The following is a 19,178-nucleotide window of genomic DNA, read 5'->3' as shown; positions in this document are numbered from 1 at the left end:
GAACAGAACTATATAACTTTTTTCTTCTAGAGTAAATGTCCTAAGGACCATCCAATCAAGCCTTTGGAGTGGAAAAACCCACCAATGTAAACCAAAAGTGCTGAACATGGATAATCAACCATAAATACAACAATTGGATTGATTTTTAAACTCTGCATAGGATTTGTGTATCCATGATAGAAACCAAGAAAACACTATAAATGATCACATAGGTCAGGCACAGCATCTTGGAATAACTATTCACTCATGTCATCTTCTCATCCTGGTGTGGGTATTGTTCTAAGGTGATATTGAGGTCAGCAGTCCTGTCTTTAGACCAGTCTGGTACAGGGGCCCTTTTTAAATTGGGAGGAATGAATGCAGGAGTTAATTCTCTTTGGTTTCACTGCACACAAGCTAGTTAAGAATATGATAAAAATCCTTTCATCTAGGTTGGAGACAGTTCTTTAAATGATGCCTTTTCCAGTTTGAAATCTCCTTGTTTCAGATCATGGCACATATGATCTTCATCCAAAGATAGATTACTAGAGTAAACATCAGAAACAATTTTAGACTGCCCTTTTAATAGTTCATTAAACCTTACAATAATGCAAATTGGTAAAAAGGAGTCATCTGGGAAGTGAGTCTTAGGCAGTAAATACCAAAACGCAAAGCCCACTAACAGCACTAGAGCTTAATATCTACAAAGGTATATTACTGAAACATGATTTTTCTTTTGAAAATCATCCTTGCCTCTACAGAATATAGCCAGATTAAGACTAATTTGCTTGCAAAATGAGTCCAGTTTCAATAAACTTAACCTGATTATATATATAAGTATAATTGACCATACATACTTCAAACTCAAATTTTTGGGTCCTGTCAAGATCATGGCAAATAGAAAGGGAAAAGTGGAAACAGTGACAGGTTTTATTTTGGGGGCTCTAAAATCATTGCAGACTGTGACTGCAGCCATGAAATTAAAAGACGCTTTCTCCTTGGAAGAAAGGCTATGACCAACATACACAGCATATTAAAAAGCAGAGACATCACTTTGCCAACAAAAGTCTGTATGGTTTTTCCAGTAGTCATGTACAGATTTGAGAGTTGGACCACAAAGAAGGCCGAGTGCCAAAGAATTGATGCTTTTGAACTGTGGTACTGGAGAAGACGCTTGAGAGTCCTTTGGATTACAAGGAGGTCAAACCAGTCAGTCCTAAAGGAAATCAGTCCTGAATAGTCATTGGAAGGACTGATGCTGAAGCTGAAACTCCAGTATTTTGGCCACCTCATGCAAAGAACTGACTCATTGGAAAAGACCCAGATGCTGGGAAAAATTGAAGGCAAAAGGAGAAGAGGGTGGGAGATGATGAGATGGTTAAATAGCATCACAGACTCAGTGGACATGAGTTTGAGCAAACTCAAGGAGATAGTGAAGAACAGGGGAGCCTGGTGTGCCTCAGTCCATGGGGTCACAAAGAGTCAAACTTGACTTAGCTACTGAACAATGACAAAAGCTCTTTTAAGTTGGTTTTGTTGGAACTTTTCATAAAGATTCTCAGATTTGAACTTTAAAAGGTTTCTCAAGGCCAGGAAAGTCATGCTAAGGACTTGCCATCAGATTCTATTTGAGATACCTATAAATTTGGGTGAATCACTCTCATCTTGAGGGTCCAAAATGTCTTGAGGTTCTTGAACCTGCCAGGAAATGGCTTGAATTATTCATCTGATAAGGTTGAAAGGTCCCAGACTATTTTTTTTTCAAGGAGTTAATGGCTCCATAAAGTCAGTCTTAGTTCCTTAATGCTGTCTTGTCATATCTGAGTCTATGCACATGTCTCTCAATTATGACATTCCAATCAAAGCCTTGATAGTATAATCAATGTTTCCAATTGTGTGCTGTTGTTAAGGAGAATAAGTTCTTACTGAACTTATGCAAATAACAGTATTGCCATGAAAATAAGAATACTCACTAAGAGTTTCCAAATTCTGGAGGGATCAAATAGAGGGAAAAGATAAATGTTTCAGTTCTGCTTACAAAGATATAATTCATCAGATTGCTGTAAATCACAGTTACTTAAGGGGAAAGGTTTCTTTATATCTGGAAAGCAAAGATTAAAGTCAATAATATTTCAGACAAAAAGCCATACTTGTTAATCCTGATACGTCATAGGTTTATGAAGCCATCAGGTTTTCCATTAGAATTCTTTTTTTACCCAGTTCAGCAATATAATCTAAACATTTTCAGAAACCTGTACTTATCAGAAAGCCCTTTCTATGAGTCTTCTTGAAGATGACGCATTTTTACAAAGCACCAGAGCAAAATAATAATTGTCAATAAATGACAAAAGACTTTAAAAGGCAAGGCTAAAGACCTGATTACAATGTAGTTGTCAAAGAAATTTAGTTATTTTTGTGACATAGAATATTAAAATAATAATTAGAATTATGACTGATAACATTTTATCAGGACACAGTCAAATTTTAGACATTTCATATAATTTCCAGAACATTTATGTTAATAACAGTTACCCATAGTGGAGAACGAAGTGGCAGTATTCTTGTCCTCCAGTATTCTTGCCTGGAGAATTCTGTGGACAGAGGAGCCTGGCGGGCCACAGTCCATGGGGTCCCGAAGAGTCAGACATGACTGAGCAACTAACAGAACATACACTATAACCTAAGAAAGTTGACAGTGCTTCCCCTGTAATTTAATATATCAAATAAGCATAATTAACTTTATATCTTTCTTTGAGATGTTTTCGTATCCTCTGAAGTATCCCCAAGTTAGCTAGAGGTCAAGAGAACTTCATTTTAAAATTGGTTTGAGCAAGTTTGTCAAAGATAACAAGAAGTTTTAGGGCCTTGCCTGGTGGTTCAGTGGTTAGGAATCCACCTGTCAATCTGGGGGACATGGGTTCAATCCCTCGTCTGGGAAGATGCCACATGCTGAGCAGCAACTAAGTCCATGTGATGCAATTACTGAAACCCATGCACCTAGAGCCCATGCTCCACAATAAGAGAAGCTGCCACAACGAGAGGCCCGTGCACCGCAGCTGGAGAGTGGCCGCCACTCACCACTAGACAAAGTCCACATGGAGTCGTGAAGACTCAGTGCAGCCAAAAATAAATAAGTAAATAAATAAATAATTTAAAAAATTTAAAACACTTGGTCAAATAGGATCATAGGTCATTATGAAGCAATATTTATTTAACCAAGTGACAATTGTTGTTGTTGTTCAGTCATGAAGTCATGTTCAACTCTTTGCGACCCCATGGACTAAAGCATGCCAGCCTTCCTGGTCCTTGACTATCTCCTGGAGCTTGCTCAAACTCATGTCCACTGAGTCAGTGACACCATCCAACCATCTCATCCTCTGTGGCTCCCTTCTCCTCTTGCCCTCAATCATGTGACAATAGAATATTTCAGAGGCAAATACAAAAATTTACAACAGGTTGTTTAAAAGGTAAGAAACTTTACAATCTGCCATCAAAAGCAGATCAATATTCCAAGACAACTTTGTTGCTCTTAACAGAGAAAACCAAATTCTAATTTTCTACCAGCTTATTTTTTATAGTAAAGCTCAATCAATTAAGTTAATTCTAACCTTAGCCAGTCATTAAAAAATAAAATAAAAACTTAGTCATTAATCAGTTACGACAATATAAAACTCATTTGTTTATAAGTAAGTTAACAGAATAAGTTAAATTTACTTGCTTGAATTTAAAAAGGTCTCTTTTCTGTTTTTTCCCCCCTCAGTCTCAGAAATTGGAAGTGGTGTAGATAAGAGTTCCTCAGAGTCCTGGTAGAACATTTTATATCTCAAAGCACAAAGAGAGAAATGCAAGCTCCTCCTAGAAGGACTTTTGTTCCCCTGGGTTCAGAGTTTTGAAAAGATGGTTTATCAAACCAGTTTCTTTAACTATGCAAAAACCAGTTTTGGAATGTCAAACGACCCCATCTTGGCCATTTCAGGGTGGGGTTTCCTTTAGTTCCCAATTAAGTAAAGACTTATGGAAGTATTTGTTGGCTCCTCTTTTCTTCTTTTTGGGAAACTCTATTCCCCATTTTAAAGTTGATTTGCCAGGATAAAATTACTACCGAAAACTGTCTGGTGGACACATGTGCTATTTATGAGCTTAATTCCTCTAGGTGTCACCCTGGAGTCATTTCAGCTCTTTTACCTGCCTTGCTTTCTCCCTCCAGCAATCTAAACCCCACCCCCACCCCCAGTTTTTCAGAGCACTGGATGGCCAATCCGTATGTGTTCATCTTTAGATGAGCAACTTTTCTATGTTAATGAGTGAGTTTTCCTATGGGACTGCTGCATGGTATAAGGACTCACCTTCCCCACTGCCATAAATGTCTCCATTGCCTGAGAAGGCTGCAACCAACCAGGAGGAACTGTGTCCCTTATCTCTGGAGCTGAAAGCTCTCATGTGGTAGCTTCACTTTAATTCCGACTAACCCTGTTAAAGTGTGGTCTTTCCTAGTGGCTCAAATGGTAAAGAATCTGCCTGCAATGCAGGAGACCCCGGTTCGATCCCTGGGTTGGGAAGATCCCCTGGAGAAAGGAATGGCAACCCACTTCAGTATTCTTGCCTGGAGAATTCTATGGACAGAAGAGCCTGGCAGGCTGCAGTTCATGGTGTTGTAAAAGAGTCAGGCATGACTGAGCAACTAACACTTTCACTTTCTGTTAGAGTTTATGAAGCTGTCAGCTTTCAACCTAATCACCCAGTCCAAACCTCCATAGTGTCTTTCTTTTTAAAATATAATTGTATTTATTTATTTATTATTTTTGGTTGCACTGGGTCTTTGCTGCTCCTCACAGGCTTCCTCCAGTTGCAGCAAGTGGGGCCTATTCTTCATTGTGGTGCACAGGCTTCCCATTGTGGTGGCTTTTCTTGCAGAGCATGGGCTGTAGGCATATGGGCTTCAGTAGCTGCAGCCCATGGACTCAGTAGTTGTGGCCCATGGGCTTTGTTGCTCTGAAGCATGTGGAATCTTCCCGGACCAGGGACTGAACCCACGTCCCCTGCATTAGCAGGCAGATTCTTATCCACTGTACCACCAGGGAAGTCCTCCTCAGCGTGCTTCAACTGAGAAAAATTTCCCCAGTGTCTCTCAATACAGGAAATACAGGTATCTCTTCTTGAACCTAAGTTCAAGGATAACCCACTTTTCATACCAAGGAATTTAACTACCTGTGAATAAAACTCAGGATTGTCAACCCAGATGGAAGCTCTGGAGTTTAAGAGAGACTCATCTAATTTCATTGGGTCACACCAAGGAGGTGGATGGACACAAGGAGCCCTTGGTGGTACCAGGGCTCTGGATCATCCTAGAGTTCAGGCAAATGAGAGAAGTCTGCTCTGGGTCCCTCTCTGTATGGTCACCAACTGTCAACTGAAAAAAGATGCACGACATAAGAGCTGTGAGTTGAGTTCTATGCCTTATCTTACTGAGGACTATAGCCTGAGAGACAGCCTCTGATACCTCTGAGGAACTGCTGCTGAGAAGGATGGAGAGAGGCCAGTGTACGTGTGATTTTGGCCAAAGAGTGTGTACAATCTCACTTACATCTCAGTAGGTTACTACTAACTGTGAGGAACAGGTATCTCCATCTGTGATTTTAGTGCTTTTCTATGTATAGGATGACAGAAGAATTGAGGTTCATAAAAAATTTTCTTTTTATAGCTAACTATTTAAGGGCCTGTTTTGTGCACTTTTCCAAAGCATAGTGTGCCTCATCCTGTTCTTTGTCTGGAATTCCTTTCAAGGAGTACTTAGGGCAGTGACTATAGTGGCTAATGACTTAATCCTTCCTTATAGGACTAGATGGTAAGTGATATTCCTTGTTGTACACAGACTACACATGAGTAGCAACCAGTCTGTCCCCTTGTCAAATTGCTTCTTTCCTTCAGACACATTCATTTTCCTCTGGGCCCTCTGCTTTGACGAAGGGTCTCTTTCTTTCAGAACAAATTCTGGTAGCATCCTCAGTCATACCTCCCAGCCTTCCTAACAGCTGCAACTTCACATTTGCTTGTGCGATAATTTCTGATTTGTAGGACTACCAGTCCCATGTCATGGACTTTCCTGTGCAGGAAATATCTGTTTTTCACCTTATGAAAAATTAATTTCTTTTATAAAATTTCATTTACTTGTGTATCTGTTTTTGGCTGTTCGGGTCTTCATCGCTGCACAGGCTTTTCTCTAGTTGTGGTGAGTGGAGGGGGGGAGGGCTACTCTTCATTGCAATGCATGGGCTTCTCAATTCAGTGGCTTCTCTTGTTGAGGGGCACAGACTCTAGGGCACTCGGGCTCAGTTGGGCAAGTGGGCATGTAGTTGTGGTTCCCAGGTTCTAAAGCACAGGTTCAATAATTGTGGCACATTGGCTTAGTTGCTCCATGGCATGTGGGATCTTCCCGGACCAGGGATCAAATCCATATCTCCTGCATTGGCAGGCAGATTCTTTATCAATGAAACACCAGAGAAGCCCTCCTTTCTTCTTCTTTCTTTAAAAAAACATTTATTTAATTTATTTGGTTGCATTGGGTCTTAATTGTAGCACGTGGGATCTTCTGTCTTCATTGTGGCATGCAGGATCTTTAATTGCAACACGTGGAATCTAGTTTCCCAACCAGGGGTCAAATCTGGACCCCCTGCATCGGGAGCCCAGAGTCCTAGCCACTGAACCACCAGGAAAGTCCCAAGTTAGCTTCTTTTCAACTCTCTTTTCCATCTGAGTGGAGGGACATTCTTAGACAGTTCAAGACTCTTCCCACCGTTGTTTTACAGTCTGTATAAACCTTCTGGAAAATTAACAGGGTGAAGGGGGAGAATCCACCTAATCTTTATTTGTTTGAGGTGCACTGTCCTGCTTAATCCTCTGTCAGTTGTCCACAAGGTTGTAACTTAATCTACCTGGGAGATGGAGCTTCTGGGTTATTGACCTATGTGTACCCTTGCTTTTCAAGCAGCAGCAGCAGTCTTGGCCCAGGGGAGCAGGGCATAGAGTTCCAGTCTTGAGAACTCACTGACAGTTATAGCCATTCCCCCCACCTCTTTGCCTCCCAACCTTAGGTAATCTTTATCTCCTTTGTGCAGAGATTGAGACTGGAGGGAGTGAGGAGGAAAATGAGATTAAATTCTCACCTCTAATAGTTACTCCAAAATCAGTTGCCCTGAATCCTTTCTATGTTATGAGGGACTGGCTTTTGAAACTCAAAAGCCTGGAAACAACTCCCTGTTTCCTCCATTCTTCTGTCACAGCTGTAAGCTCCCTACCATAGGGACATGGGCTTCCCTAGTGGCTCAGTTGATAAAGAATCCGCCTGCAATGAGGGAGACCTGAATTCGATCCCTGGGTTGGGAAGATCCCCTGGAGAAGGCTACCCATTCCAGTATTCTGGACAGGTGAATTCCATGGATGGTACAGTCCATCGGGTCACATAGAGTCAGACATGACTGAGCGACTTTCACGTTCATAGGGACACCTCTGATTTTGCTCAGAGTGCTATCCCCAATGTCAAGTATAATGTCTGGCTGGCACATAGTTGGTGCTCAATAAAGATTGGACTTCCCAGGTGGCGTTAGTGGTAAAGAACCTGCCTGACAATACAGGAGAGGTAAAAGATACAGATTCGATACCTGGGTTGGGAAGACCCCCCTGGTGGAGGGCATGGCAACCCACTCCAGTATTCTTGCCTGGAGAGTCCTGATGGACAGAGGAGCCTGGTTATAGTCAGTCCATAAGGTCACACAGAGTTGGTCATAACTAAAGTCACTTAGCATAAAGATTTGTCCAAAAAGTGAATGATTGGTTCTTGCTGCCTCCCTTTGCAACCCATCCAGTAAATGTCTTCCAGAGGAATCTGCTAGAAATTGGTTATGATGCTATAGCTTATCTGCTGTTCATCTGTTGATCCAATCAAGTCTAACCACCTCTGGTTCAAGTTCCCCTCTAAACAGATCGATTTATTTCCTACCACACACAAATACCTTAGATGCCTGGCTTGTCAGGCAGCCTGTCATTCAACCAACAATAGTTATGACATTCCTGCTATGTATCAGGCACTGTGCTAGACTCTGAGAAACAGCAGTGACCAGCACAGTGATGGTTCCTGCCATTATAGACTTTACAACCTAGCAGAGAACCCAGACAGCAAACAGATACTTGTACATAATTAAATGATTACAGTGGGACTTCCCTGGTGGTCCAGTGGTTAAGAATCCACCTAAATGCAGGGGACACGGGTTCAATCCAGGGTTCCTGAAGATCCCACCTGCCAAGGGGCAACTAAGTCTGTGCCCTACAACTAGAGAAGCCACTGTAATGAGAGCCCACACACCATAACAAACAGTAACCGCTGCTTACTGCAACTAGAGTAAGCCCTCTCACATCAATGAAGACCCAGCACAACCAAAAATAAATAATAAATTCTTTGAAATAAATTATTATAGTTATCCAGAGTGACTCAGAGGAAAATTACAGGGTGCCGTGGGGACTAAAATTCAGTCAGGGGTCAAGAAGAGACTCCAGAGGAAGTGCTATTTAGGGTGAGATTGGGTTTACTTTGGAGGCGATGGGGGGTGCAGAAGAAGGGCAGGGGTTGAGGAAAGTGTTCCAGGTGAAGGATCTGGAACCAGTCAGAGTGGATAAGTTTGAGGACTTAAAAGGTCAGTGTGTCCAAGAAGCAGATGACTTGCCCAAAATCACACACCAAATTGGTAGTAGGGGCAAGACCAGAAGAGTTTCTTAGCCAGTGTTAGCTTCTCTGCCCATCTGTATCTTCGTCTTCTTCACTGGGTCTTCCAAAGCTAGTCCTCTGAGAAACACTTGCCAGAAAACACATGGGGCATAAAGTGAAAATGCAGACTCTCTAAATTAGACCCCATAAAAATGCATTTTAAAAAGTTCCTTAAGAAATTGTTACAGAAACCAACATAACATTGTAAATCAATTATCCTCCAATTAAAAATAAATGAAAAATTTGAAAATAGAATAAAAAATTATGGAGTACTCAAAAATAGACATAAAAATACACAAAACCATTATGGACAATAATATAAAACTATACTGAAAAAATATTACAGAAGACGTAAGTAAATAAAAATATACCATACTCACGAAATAAAAGACTAATAGCATAAAAAAAAAATTCGCACACACTCCGGTATTTGCAAGACGGTCGTTGCACCTCCCCTGGCTCAAAACAGTGTAGCTAAATTGATTGGCTTTAAGGTCCCAGTGCATTAAGGGAAATGTAGTTTTTAATCTCCTCTCCCATCCATTGGAACTTTACGAAACTAGCCGAGAGGGCCCGGAAATAGCCGAGTATTTCCTGGCGCGCCCTTTCCTGCCTGATTGCATTATGGGAAAGGACAGTTTCCGTTAAATTCTGGAGGCTGAGGCGCGCGACTGGCCACACTCCCACGTGAAGCCCTTCGCGAGCATCGCTCCGCGGGGCAGCTCCCCGCTCGCAGCGGAGCGTCTGGAAGCAGCGAGGGAACTGGAAGTGTCCCACGGGGGCCCAGAAGCTGATCCCGGAGCCCAGTGTGAGGAGCCTCGGAGTGCAGCGAGGGCGCCATGTCTCTGATCTGCTCTAGTGAGTATCGGCTGCGGCCGCTCGCGGGGCGCTGGAGGCCGGAGAGCCGAGCGTGAGGATCTGCGCGCCTCTGCGGTGTCGGGGTCGGGGCTGGACCTGAAAAACCGGGCTCTGGGGAGGCAGGGCGGCGGCCTGTCAGCCCGGGGCGGGAGGGGGGGGGTCTTCCTCCTCCAGCGTGAGGTCAATTTGCGCAGCGCTTCATAGTTTACATAACGTCTCCAGCGCATTGTCGCAGGCTGCACAGAGGCAACCCACCTCGTTTGCGCAGTGGATCTGAGGCTTGGATAGCGGGGAGCTGGTGGTGCAGGGGAAAGAGCTCTCCTGTAGGAATCAGGAAGCTAGAGGGCTTGTGCAGGATCCGCCTCCAGGATGCGGTCCTCAGTTTCCCCAACTGCAAAAATAAAGGCCTTGGCACTGGATGTGTTGTCTGAGGCCCCGCTTGGGTAGGCAGAGCTGCATTTTGCGAAGGTCGCACAGTGAATTGGAGGTGGTGACAGGCCTGGGAGCCAGACCAGCCTCACCCTGTAGGGCTGATGAAAAGAGTTGCACATTTGGAAAAGCCTCTGTTGGTTTACAGCACGCTTGCAAGACTGCAAAGTCGTTATGCCCCCACGGGAATTCTCCAAAGCAGAAATAAAGATCCGGTTTTACAGATAAGGATGTAAGGTTCAAGGCGAAATGTGGTTTTTGTAAAACAGTACAGCTAGTTAGTGGCAGAGCTGTGTGACAGAGCCAGGTTCTCTGACCCTGAATCCGTGCTTTTTTCAAATGCCTTGTCCTTTCTTTCCTTTGGATGTGTTATTGAGGCGAGTGGGTGTTTTGCATTCTGGTTCTTCATCAGATTAGTAGTTTCTCATCCTTTTCCCTGTCGGCTTCCTAACTCTCAAGCGCTTGACTCTTCTCAGAACCTCCCCATAAACCCAAAACAAAGGAGAGAAAGAGTGAAGGGAAATGTGACTAGGAAAAGAATCCTTAAGCGTTAAAGAAATGACAAGTGTGCAGAGTATTTTCACATTCATTGTTTCAGTCCTGAGGAAGGTCTTTTCAGTATCCCTCAACTCCACGTCATTCGCTGGTCTGTTAGATGTTTACTGAGCATTTGCCTAGCACCAAGTCAGAGAGCAACTACAATCCCGATCCTCAGGGGTGTAAATGGACACTTCTGTTGGGGCGTGGTGAGGATGATTTCATCAATAGAAAGTGTTTACAGTGGAGCTTGGCACCTAGTAAACACCGTATAAATACTTTGTTATCATACCACTTGTCACATCGCTTTGTAATTTGTCTGAGAGTCCATCGAGGCCCTAGCCTGAGACTTGAATGGCTTCGTGTGTATCTCCCTGTACTGCTGTGTTACGGGTGCCTAAGTGTTTTTGTTCAAAAATGAGATGGGCAGGGATTATTGACAGCTCCCTAGGTGCTTAGCATTTAGTAGTCTTGCAGCAAATGTTTGTTGACTACCTGACTGTCAGAGACTGATGGAGAAGCTAGTTAAGTGGCTGGAAAGCATTGTGGGTACAGTCCAGAACTGGCTTGGTGTCATGTCTTGATTCCTGTTAGCTGAGTGTAGGGAGGCAAGGTCTTGTGGAGGCCAGCCAAAGGTGAAGTGTAGCCTTGGCCCAGGGTCCCTGTCACCACCCCAGGCTCACCACCTGCCTTTTCTCCACAGTCTCCAATGAAGTGCCAGAACACCCCTGTGTGTCCCCCGTCTCTAATCATGTGTATGAGCGGCGGCTCATTGAGAAGTATATTGCAGAGAATGGCACAGATCCCATCAACAACCAGCCTCTGTCTGAGGAGCAGCTCATTGATATCAAAGGTGCCTGCTGGCCAGCCTCAGTCCAGGGCCTGGGAAGGTGGGAAGGGTGGTGGGTGCACAGCACATGGGAGTCAGGGGCGGAGACGGTGGTCTCTTAGTGCTGAAGGGGAAAGAGTGTGGGAGGGCCAGCATGCCCTAGGTCATGGGTTTTCACACCCATTTTGTCTCTCTTGGCAGTTGCTCACCCAATCCGGCCCAAGCCTCCCTCAGCCACGAGCATCCCAGCCATTCTGAAAGCCTTGCAGGACGAGTGGGTGAGTCCCTGGAAGAGAACTGATATCTTTCCTACTTGAAAAGAGGGGATCACTGAACTAGGACATGGGTGGGGATGGGAGGTATGGAACTTCATTTTCTGTTTTGAGGGGAGGGTGAGAGCAGAGGAGGAACCTGGTTGTTAATGTCACGCAAATCCAGGCTCCACCCTCTGCTCTGTTGCCTACTTGCCATGTCCCTTGGCAAGTATCCAAGTCCTGGTTTTCCCGACCATATTGCATGGATTCGTACCTGTCTCAGCATTTTGAGAGAATCAGAGTAAGATTAGAGTATAAGCTTCATGATGTCTGGGACTTATATTACTCATTGTTAGAGCCCCAGCAGTGAGAACCAGGTACACAGTAGGTGCTCTAAATATGAATGAGTCAAGGACTGCATCTTGAGGACTGTCTGGCTCAGTGCCTGACACAATGAGAGCAATCAATAAACAGCAGCTGTAGTGTTTTTATTCCTTTCTGGTCAGGTGACGGCATGACGCCACAGATGTGCCGGTAAATTAGAGAAGACGGGTGGGAAGAGCTGGCTCCCGTTCCTGTCTGTGTGCCCAGGGTTTGGCACGGTGAGGAGCTTGGGAGCGTCTGCTCGCGAGTTCAGGGTCACTCAGATCTTGCTCGGGTCACTGATACTGGTCTTGGCCACGGGGTTGGAGGCAGTGTCCTCTTATCAAGGGCTGACTCCTCTGCTGGTTGCTCCCCACGCCTCTCCGCCCTCTCACTGTGGCGTCTCCCTCTTCTAGGATGCGGTCATGCTCCACAGCTTCACCCTGCGCCAGCAGCTGCAGACCACCCGCCAGGAGCTCTCCCACGCTCTGTACCAGCACGATGCTGCCTGCCGTGTCATTGCTCGTCTCACCAAGGAAGTCACTGCTGCCCGAGAAGGTACAGCCTCCGGCCTACCATCCCCCACTGTGGGGCAGGCCTGTTTTGTAATAGTCCATCCCTGACGTTGTCTTCTCTCTCAGCTCTGGCGACCCTGAAACCTCAGGCCGGTCTCATTGTGCCCCAGGCTGTGCCAAGCTCCCAGCCAAGTGTTGTGGTGAGTGTCCTCTCAGCCCTGCCAGCAGTGGAGTGTGCGTGGTGGCCCATGCAGCCTCCTTTGCAAGGGAGGAGGAGGGCATTCCGTGCTCCGCTGGCATTCCACGCTCCTCTCACCTTCCTCCTTGTTCTCTTCAGGGTGCAGGCGAGCCAATGGATTTGGGCGAACTGGTGGGAATGACTCCTGAGATTATTCAGAAGGTACGTCATGCTCTCGCTTGGTGGGAAAGCTGATGGACTCTCCCTTTCACTATTTGCCTGGAGTCCAATATTAGTAAAAAACCTCATCCATTTGGAGATGGAGTGGAGTCGTACAGAGCACACACTCAACCATGCTGCCTGGCTTTGTGTTTTTGATGTCCCCAGTTATCAGCTCTATGACCTTGGGCTGACTTTACTAATCCCATGTCTAATTTCCCTTGCTACTAAAGTGAGGATGATAGTACCTACTCCATGGACTTGTGGGAATTTTAAAGATTTTAATTTTTAAGTACAGTTTGTTGCTCTTATTAGGGTTCTTTACAGATATTATAGCATTTTGTTACATGTTTTTTTCTTTTCTGAAGGAGACAGTACAAGAATTATCACTTTGATTTTATAGATGAAGAATCTGTAGATTCAGACTCAGAAGCACAGCTCACAAGAGGCATAGCTGGCCCCAGATTCTATGTCCTCTGCTGTGTGACTCAGGGGATCCTTCTTAGTACCAGTTGATAGTTTGTGTCTTTTCCAAGCCATGCAGCTTGTTAGCATCTCAGCTCCCACCTTAGTGGCACAGGCATGGTCTGGGAGCCCTGCCAGCTATTGCCTCTGTGGCCCTGGGCAAGTGAGTGCACTGCTCTGAGGCTCAGTTTTCTCCTCTGAGAAATAAAATCATCAACACCCACCTCATAAGGTGGAGTGAATGTGAAAAGAGATAATGCACGGAAGCCTTTAGCACAGAACCTGGCAGTTGATGATTTCTTGGTGATGGCTTGTGAAAGCGTAGATGTGACCACCATTCACTGTGCTTTTTTCTGGCAAATAAATTTGTTTCACATTGAGCTTATTGCCCTCTCTCCCCCAGCTTCAAGACAAGGCCACTGTGCTCACCACTGAGAGGAAGAAGGTGAGTCCTCCCAGGGCCCGGGCCCAGAGCTGACCTGGAGGAGCTGGTGGTTCCCTTAGGAGGAGAGGGGCTGGCCAATTAATTCCTGCACCCACTAACTTCTTGGGGGCTTTTTCTTTTTCTCAGAGAGGGAAGACTGTGCCTGAGGAACTGGTGAAGCCAGAAGAGCTCAGCAAATACCGGCAGGTGGCATCACATGTGGTGAGTGGCTCAGTCCCACAGACTTGGGAGACAGGGTCCTCCGGGCTACTTCCAGGGTGGGTCAGGCCAGCATGGAGCATTGTCCAGGGCCTCTGGCCCCCCCTGTTTCTCACCTTGGCCTCTGAGTTGTCAGGGTTTCTCCTCCTACCCGGCTGTGGCTTTCCCCATCGTCACTCAGGGAGTTTCTGCATCTGGGTAGAAAGCCATGCACAGTGGATGAGGAACAGAAGTCACTGTTGTTCCCCAGGGTTGGGGCTGGGGCCAGGGCCGTTGAGTGGCTTTGTGGCCTCCCTTGATTCAGCCGTGACTGGGTTTGATGTGGCTTCTTCTGCACAGGGGCTGCATAGTGCTAGCATTCCCGGGATCCTGGCCCTGGACCTCTGCCCCTCTGACACCAACAAGATCCTCACTGGTAAGAGCGAGCCCGGCCCACCAAGCCGAGAGGAGGGTTGGAGAAGGGTGGGAGGAGGACAGCAAGGAGGGTGCCCACTCCTGTCCTCCATGTGGGTCTGGGGACAAAAGAACCTTTGGCAGAGGGGCCTGGGGACCTGACTCATTTTGGGATCTCATTTTGGTCCCCTCCAGGTGGGGCAGATAAGAATGTCGTCGTCTTTGACAAGAGTTCTGAGCAGATTTTGGCCACCCTCAAAGGCCATACCAAGAAGGTCACCAGCGTGGTCTTTCACCCTTCCCAGGTAAGTGCTCCCCTTGCACCCTCAGCCCTCATTCCTGCACCCTGTTTCCGTGGTGTAAGGGCCCAGAGCCAGGCCCCCGCCCCTGTTGCCTCCTTGGTGAAGTGACACGGGCCTGAGAGTGCCAACTCTTCAGCACTGGCCGTTCAGGGCCAGGTTTGGGGTCATGGGGTTGCCCACTACTCTGTGTCAGAACTCCTGAAACAGTGGCCTTCAAACCAGGGAAGAAAGAAAATACATAGTTTGAAAAGCATATTGAAAAGTTTTATGTTAGGGAAGGAAGAATCTCTACGCTATTTTAAAATAGAAACTGCAAGAGCACAAAATTCAACAAAATTCTGCCCCCTCAGTCTGAGGGGGATGGATAGGTCGATTCCCACAGTCCTCTAGGCCGGGGGTGGAAACTTAATGCTGAGCATGTTAGTATGTTATTTCTCTTATCCAGTTATATTGATGGAAGATGGTAGTTAGTTTTACCTTACAGGTTTTAATGTCCTAACTAACCAAAGTAATAGGTTGGTGACACTATGTGAGTTCTCTCCCTGTCACCAGTTTTTCTGAGAATTAACTTGCCCCTGACATCCTTAAGTGTGGGATGCTTAGGACATGCCTTCACAACCCCTTCCAGGTCTGCTACTGCTCAGACTTGTGCTGCCCTAGACAGGAGCCATTAACTACATGTGGCTATTTAAATAAAATGGAATTAAACATTCAGTTCCTGAATTCCCCTAGGTGTATATCTCTCTGGTCCTGGGAAAGGGATGGACGGTTTCCCTCTGGTTCACTAATCCTTTTTACCACTAGATGGCAGGGCCTCCTCCACTCGGCCAAGTGCTGTTTAATTTCCTATCCTAATAGCATTTACCCTTTGGCCCACTCAAGCATTGTTGGGTGGATGGAAGGTTCAAGGCCCAGCAGGGCTGTGGGCATCCCCAGTCCCCTTTTGGAAGATGATTGTGGTCCATCTCTTCTGTCTCTGATAAGCTGCCTCTTTGCTCTCCTTTTAGGAGTTGGTGTTTTCTGCCTCCCCTGATGCTACTATCAGGATTTGGTCGGTTCCGAACGCCTCTTGCGTACAGGTTGTTCGTGCCCACGAGAGCGCTGTGACAGGCCTCAGCCTCCACGCCACTGGTGACTATCTCCTGAGCTCCTCTGATGACCAGGTATCATCCCAGCCAGGCCCAAAGAGGCCTCTGGTCTCCAAAGTCAAGCATCCTGGGAGGAGGAAACATCTTACCCAGCTTGGTCCCCAGACCCCGGAGAGAGTATTCCTCTCTACAGAGAGGGGATGACCTTGCCACGGTCTGCCCGAGCAGGGTCCCTGTCTTCCTGGGGTCCCGCGGTCTCACCGGCTCTGGTGTCACTGTTTTTTCAGTACTGGGCCTTCTCTGACATCCAGACAGGACGTGTGCTCACCAAGGTGACCGATGAGACCTCTGGCTGCTGTAAGTTGTCTCCTGAGTGCTGGGCTCTTCATTCGCTGTGTATTGTTTACTTTAGTGTTTTATTTGGCTGTTGCTCGTTTGTTCTGAGAAGTACATGCTGCGGCTGCTTGCTGAGTGCCGGCACGTGCTGGCCCAGTGAGCAGGAGCCTGCCTTTGCTGTGCTTAGTATCCTGAGAGCAGGCTCTCACCGCCCGTCGGTCTCCCCTCTGCAGCTCTCACTTGTGCGCAGTTCCACCCTGATGGACTCATTTTCGGGACAGGAACCATGGACTCTCAGATCAAGATCTGGGACTTGAAGGTAGGACATGGCCGTCCCTGTCTGCAGCCCAGGGTTGGAGCTCTTGCCCCTGTGTGGTGTGATGAACGGCTTACGGCACCTTGCCCCGGGGGTGTCCCGAGAGTGGGGAGACAGGGGTTGTGTGTGTGACACACAGTAGGTATAGTCTGGGGGTCCTGGGCTGGGCGTCCACCCCTGTTCTTCCTGCTGGTTGTTCTCCCTGAGGGTGGAGGACATCTCAGAAGTGGGAGTTGTCTGAGCTCCATTTTCTCTCTTATGACCAGTGGGTGACATTTTACTCCCTGCTCCCCAACTCCAGGAGCGCACCAATGTGGCAAACTTCCCTGGCCACTCGGGCCCCATCACCAGCATTGCCTTCTCGGAGAATGGCTACTACCTGGCTACGGCAGCCGATGACTCCTCTGTTAAACTCTGGGATCTGCGCAAACTTAAGAACTTTAAGACGTTGCAACTGGATAACAACTTTGAGGTACACCCCTTTCTCTGTCACCCCTCCTCCTCATTTGTCGATGAAAAACTCTAAACTGCCTCTGTTTTAACCGAATTGCCCATAGTTTCTGCTTCCTCTCATGTGACTTCTTTTCCTGATTCTGGCAGGTGAAGTCACTGATCTTTGACCAGAGTGGTACTTACCTGGCCCTTGGCGGCACCGATGTCCAGATCTACATCTGCAAACAGTGGACGGAGATTCTTCACTTTACAGGTAGAGGCTTGCCCTAAGATCCTGAGGTCTCTGGGTGCTCTGGCCCAGAAGAAAGTGGGGGAAGTATCATTAGGTTATGCGTTTCTAGTGGCAGGCATGCATTTGCCAAGGCCGCTTTTAATCACTCTCTGAGGCAGTAGAGTTTAGTGGCTAAGACAAGGAACTCAGGAGTCAGACTGCCTGACTTTAAATGCTAGCTCTGCCACTTGAAGTTTTGTGACAGTGGGCAAGCTACTTAACTTCTCTGGAGAAATAGTACAGTTGATTCTCCACAGACTCAACCAACTGTGGATCAAAAATATTTGTGGGAGGAAAAAAGTCCAGAAAGTTCCAAAAAGCAAAACTCGAATTGCCAGCACACTGGCAACTATTCATGTAGCATTTACATTATATTTAAAACTATTTGCATAGAATTTGTGTTGTGTTAGTAATTATAAGTTATTTAGAGGTGACTTAAAGTACAGGAGAATGTGCGTACATTATATGCAAATACCATCTCAACAAAGTTGGCACCTCCTGATGGTTGTGTGGCCTCTGGTACATGACTTTCCCTTTTGGAACTGTAGTTCCTTCATCTTTAAATGGGCATATTGACACTGCTTTGCATATTGTGCCGGCTGGTGCCTTGGAGGTGGCCTGCATGGGGACAGGGTGCCTCTTGCACCCTCAGGAACTGAAGAAATGGCAGCTGCTGCCATCTTTGTTAATGAAGTTCTTGTTCTCATTAGCGGGTGGTGGGTGGGGCACAAGCACCTTCTCCCACCCTGGATTCTCCTCAGTGTGTGTCCCAGGGGTGGCCAGGCCTGATGGTGTGGCCCATGGGTTTTCACCTTCCCTGGGCCCCGGTGCCTTGATTTGGAGCAGAGTCAGTGGAGTGGCAGGCTTGGAAGCACAGGGCAGCTTTAGAGTGCGGAGCTGGTGGGCCGGCTATGATCCTGGGAATTTGCCCTGATGTCCATGAACTACCTGAGCCCAGCGAGGATGGTTGCCTGATGTCTTCTGCCCCTGACCCAGCCCTGCCCTGTGCCAGGAGCCCAGCTTTCCATGTGAGCTAGGACAAGCTGATAAGACTGTTCCAGTTACACACAGGGACTTAGAACTAAGTACCAACAAGTCCAGCTTCCTGTCAGTTCTCAGACTTGGAACTGAGCCAGGCAGAGCCAATTTGTAGCTGCCCCCGAAAGCTTACGTGGTTGGGGACTGGTGTTCCTGTGTTCACTCAGCCTATCCACACACAGTGCCTGCCACGGGCCAGCCCCGGGGAGGCTCTGGAGCTCAGTGCCGTGTGGGTCACCCTAGAGCTCTAGCCTCGGGGGTTTACATACAGGCCACAGGGAAGGGTGGGGAGCATGTCATCAGGGGTTGATGCTGAGACCCCAAAGAAGAAAAGCCTCCTCACTGTTGTCTTGTCTCTCCACAGAGCACAGTGGCCTGACCACGGGGGTGGCCTTCGGGCACCACGCCAAGTTCATTGCTTCCACAGGAATGGACCGGAGCCTCAAATTCTACAGCCTGTAGGCGGCAGCTCTCTGGACCGGAGTGGGGCCTCGTCTCAGTAGTGGGATAGCATTAGGGGTGGGGGTGGGGGGCAGGGGAGCAGAGACTACTGGGGGGTGGGGGGCGTATGGGGTGGAACATTCGCATCATTTCACTCTGGTCCCGATGGTGGCCTGAGAGCCGCAGTGGCATGGACCACCCTCATCTGTCACCCACTGAGGGCTCAGGGTCCTCCCCAGGGCCTCTCTCCTCGAGGAGTTGATGGAGTTGATGGCTGTTCCACACCCACCGTGTTCCAGTTCCTGTGAGTTGGGGAGAGGCTGAGCCAAGGGAACTGTGAAGGGGCTGGGCCGAGGGCTCAGGCAGGTTTTTGTAAGCAGCGCTCTAGTTTCATTAAAAAAAGAAAACAACAAACATAGCCACCTTCCTGTGTCTGTTTGTAGCGGGGAGAATCAAGGGGGGGGAGCACCAAATAGGATTTCGACCACCAGGATGCCCATCGTTCTGTTGTTT

General features: G+C 47.1%; 1 protein-coding gene across 1 annotated transcript; it reads left to right on the top strand.

The window, feature by feature from the left end:
• The first annotated feature begins 9,370 nt into the window (after nucleotides 1-9,370).
• Nucleotides 9,371-18,739, top strand: PRPF19 (pre-mRNA processing factor 19). Its single transcript, XM_065936489.1, has 16 exons — nucleotides 9,371-9,595; nucleotides 11,265-11,414; nucleotides 11,592-11,668; nucleotides 12,424-12,565; nucleotides 12,649-12,722; nucleotides 12,860-12,922; nucleotides 13,788-13,829; nucleotides 13,956-14,030; nucleotides 14,367-14,442; nucleotides 14,616-14,725; nucleotides 15,730-15,885; nucleotides 16,098-16,167; nucleotides 16,380-16,465; nucleotides 16,764-16,934; nucleotides 17,063-17,168; nucleotides 18,589-18,739. Exons 1-16 carry the CDS (start codon nucleotides 9,577-9,579, stop codon nucleotides 18,684-18,686), a joined length of 1,515 nt encoding a protein of 504 aa, XP_065792561.1. The 5' UTR covers nucleotides 9,371-9,576; the 3' UTR covers nucleotides 18,687-18,739.
• The last annotated feature ends 439 nt before the right edge of the window (nucleotides 18,740-19,178 follow it).

Source organism: Muntiacus reevesi, chromosome 5, assembly GCF_963930625.1.
Source record: "Muntiacus reevesi chromosome 5, mMunRee1.1, whole genome shotgun sequence".
NCBI classification, from domain to species: Eukaryota; Metazoa; Chordata; class Mammalia; order Artiodactyla; family Cervidae; genus Muntiacus; species Muntiacus reevesi.
Note: the sequence above shows the minus strand (reverse complement) of the source record. Positions and strands in the feature narration are given on the sequence as shown.